This window comes from Tarenaya hassleriana, unplaced genomic scaffold, assembly GCF_000463585.1.
Source record: "Tarenaya hassleriana unplaced genomic scaffold, ASM46358v1 Cleome54, whole genome shotgun sequence".
NCBI lineage: Eukaryota > Viridiplantae > Streptophyta > Magnoliopsida > Brassicales > Cleomaceae > Tarenaya > Tarenaya hassleriana.
Window position 1 is genome coordinate 443,475 of NW_010968045.1, and position 1,505 is coordinate 444,979.

The window sequence follows — 1,505 nt, forward strand, 5'->3', positions numbered from 1 at the left end:
GGTCCGAAGCTTGACCCCACTGACCACGGCTCCTTGGGTCTCGCTGATCGCCGCGACCACCGGATCCCTGGCCGCGACCACCGGATCCCTGGCCGCGATCGCCGTCACGGCCGCGTCCACGACCGGTGCCACGTCCACGACCGCCGTAACCGCCTCGTTCCATGGATTGGATTGGATCGGATCGGGAGAGTTGACTCAAGCTTGACTAGGAAGATTGATACGGGGAAATTTGCGAGTTAATTTAGGGCTCCGAGATTATCGGCTTATATATAATTACAAGGGTCCTTGGCCTGCAAGGCCACGTGGTACTCGAAGGTTCCTAAAAATAAAAATAAAAAGACATTTGGACAATATGGTAATTGTTTATATAATTATAAAGACCCTTAGCCTGCAAGGAATCCACTTCTCTTAAGGTTTCCTAAAAGATATTTGGACAGTATGGTTACTGTTTATATAAATATTTAATTTAGATTTTGTCCTTCCTAAACCTATATATATATATATAGGTTTATTAATAAAGTCAATATACACACAGAGAATATGGTTAAAAGTTAAATTCTGTATATGCGTAATTATTATATTGCTCTAGTGGTATCTTGCTTAGCAAGATTATAGTTTTTTTATTAGAAAAAATAGTGTAAAAAATTCGTACAATCAAATATATATATGATTCTCTAAGTAGTGTATATATGTATATCCAATTTCATTGTAATTCCAAGAGATATATAGATGTATTACATAACTATGGATATATAATATTGGGCTTGGGCCGATTTACATAAAGGCCCATCTTTAGGTGACCGAACTTTTTTTTTTTTAATTGTTTGGAAATATTAAATTAGGCCTGCCACCACCACAGATATTCATTCGCTTTATTATTTTGGGATCTTAATTCAGTGATTATTTTAAAAATCGGATCGGTAAATTCCTCGTCAAATATATATGTTTAGCTATTTGTATAAGCGTAAGTTTTGCTAATTAGTGGATTTGACTAGGGGTGGTAGTTTTGGTTCGGTTCCGAACCGAAAAATGGTACTTTTTTCGACCTGAAACCGTTCTCAAATCCCGAACGGTATTATTTTTAGAGAACCGATTTTTTCCGAAACCGAACCGAACTGAATTTTAAAAAATCCCGAAAAAACCGAATATTTTTAAAGGAAATCTATCTTTTTCTAATAAAACTCGAAACCGAACCGAACCGATACTGAAACCGAACCGAACCGAACACAATATAAAAACCAATTGGTACCTATTTTTGTAAAACCGAAAAAACCGAACCGATCCATTTCCCTCCCGAATCCGAACCGTTTGAAATTTCCACCCCTAGATTTGACCATCAAACTGGTCTGATTTGTATGAAACAAAAAATCTTTTTTAAATTTAATTATATTGCGATTTGGTATAAGAAGGAACACTCGATATGTAAACAAATTAAATATCCGAAATATATATATATATATATATATATATATATATATATATATATATATATATCTTAAAAAACA

The 1,505-nt window shown here is 35.3% G+C and overlaps 1 protein-coding gene across 1 annotated transcript in view; it reads right to left on the minus strand.

Moving 5' to 3' along the window:
• The window catches only part of LOC104798616 (protein argonaute 2-like), a 4,486-nt gene extending 3,696 nt beyond the window's left edge, over positions 1-790 (minus strand). Inside the window, exons 1-2 of the mRNA XM_010520783.1 lie at positions 779-790; positions 25-153 (exon numbers count right to left, since the gene is read on the minus strand). Coding sequence (XP_010519085.1) covers positions 25-153; positions 779-790 — 141 coding nt within the window. The remainder of the gene's footprint in view (positions 1-24; positions 154-778) is intronic.
• Positions 791-1,505: the final 715 nt, after the last annotated feature.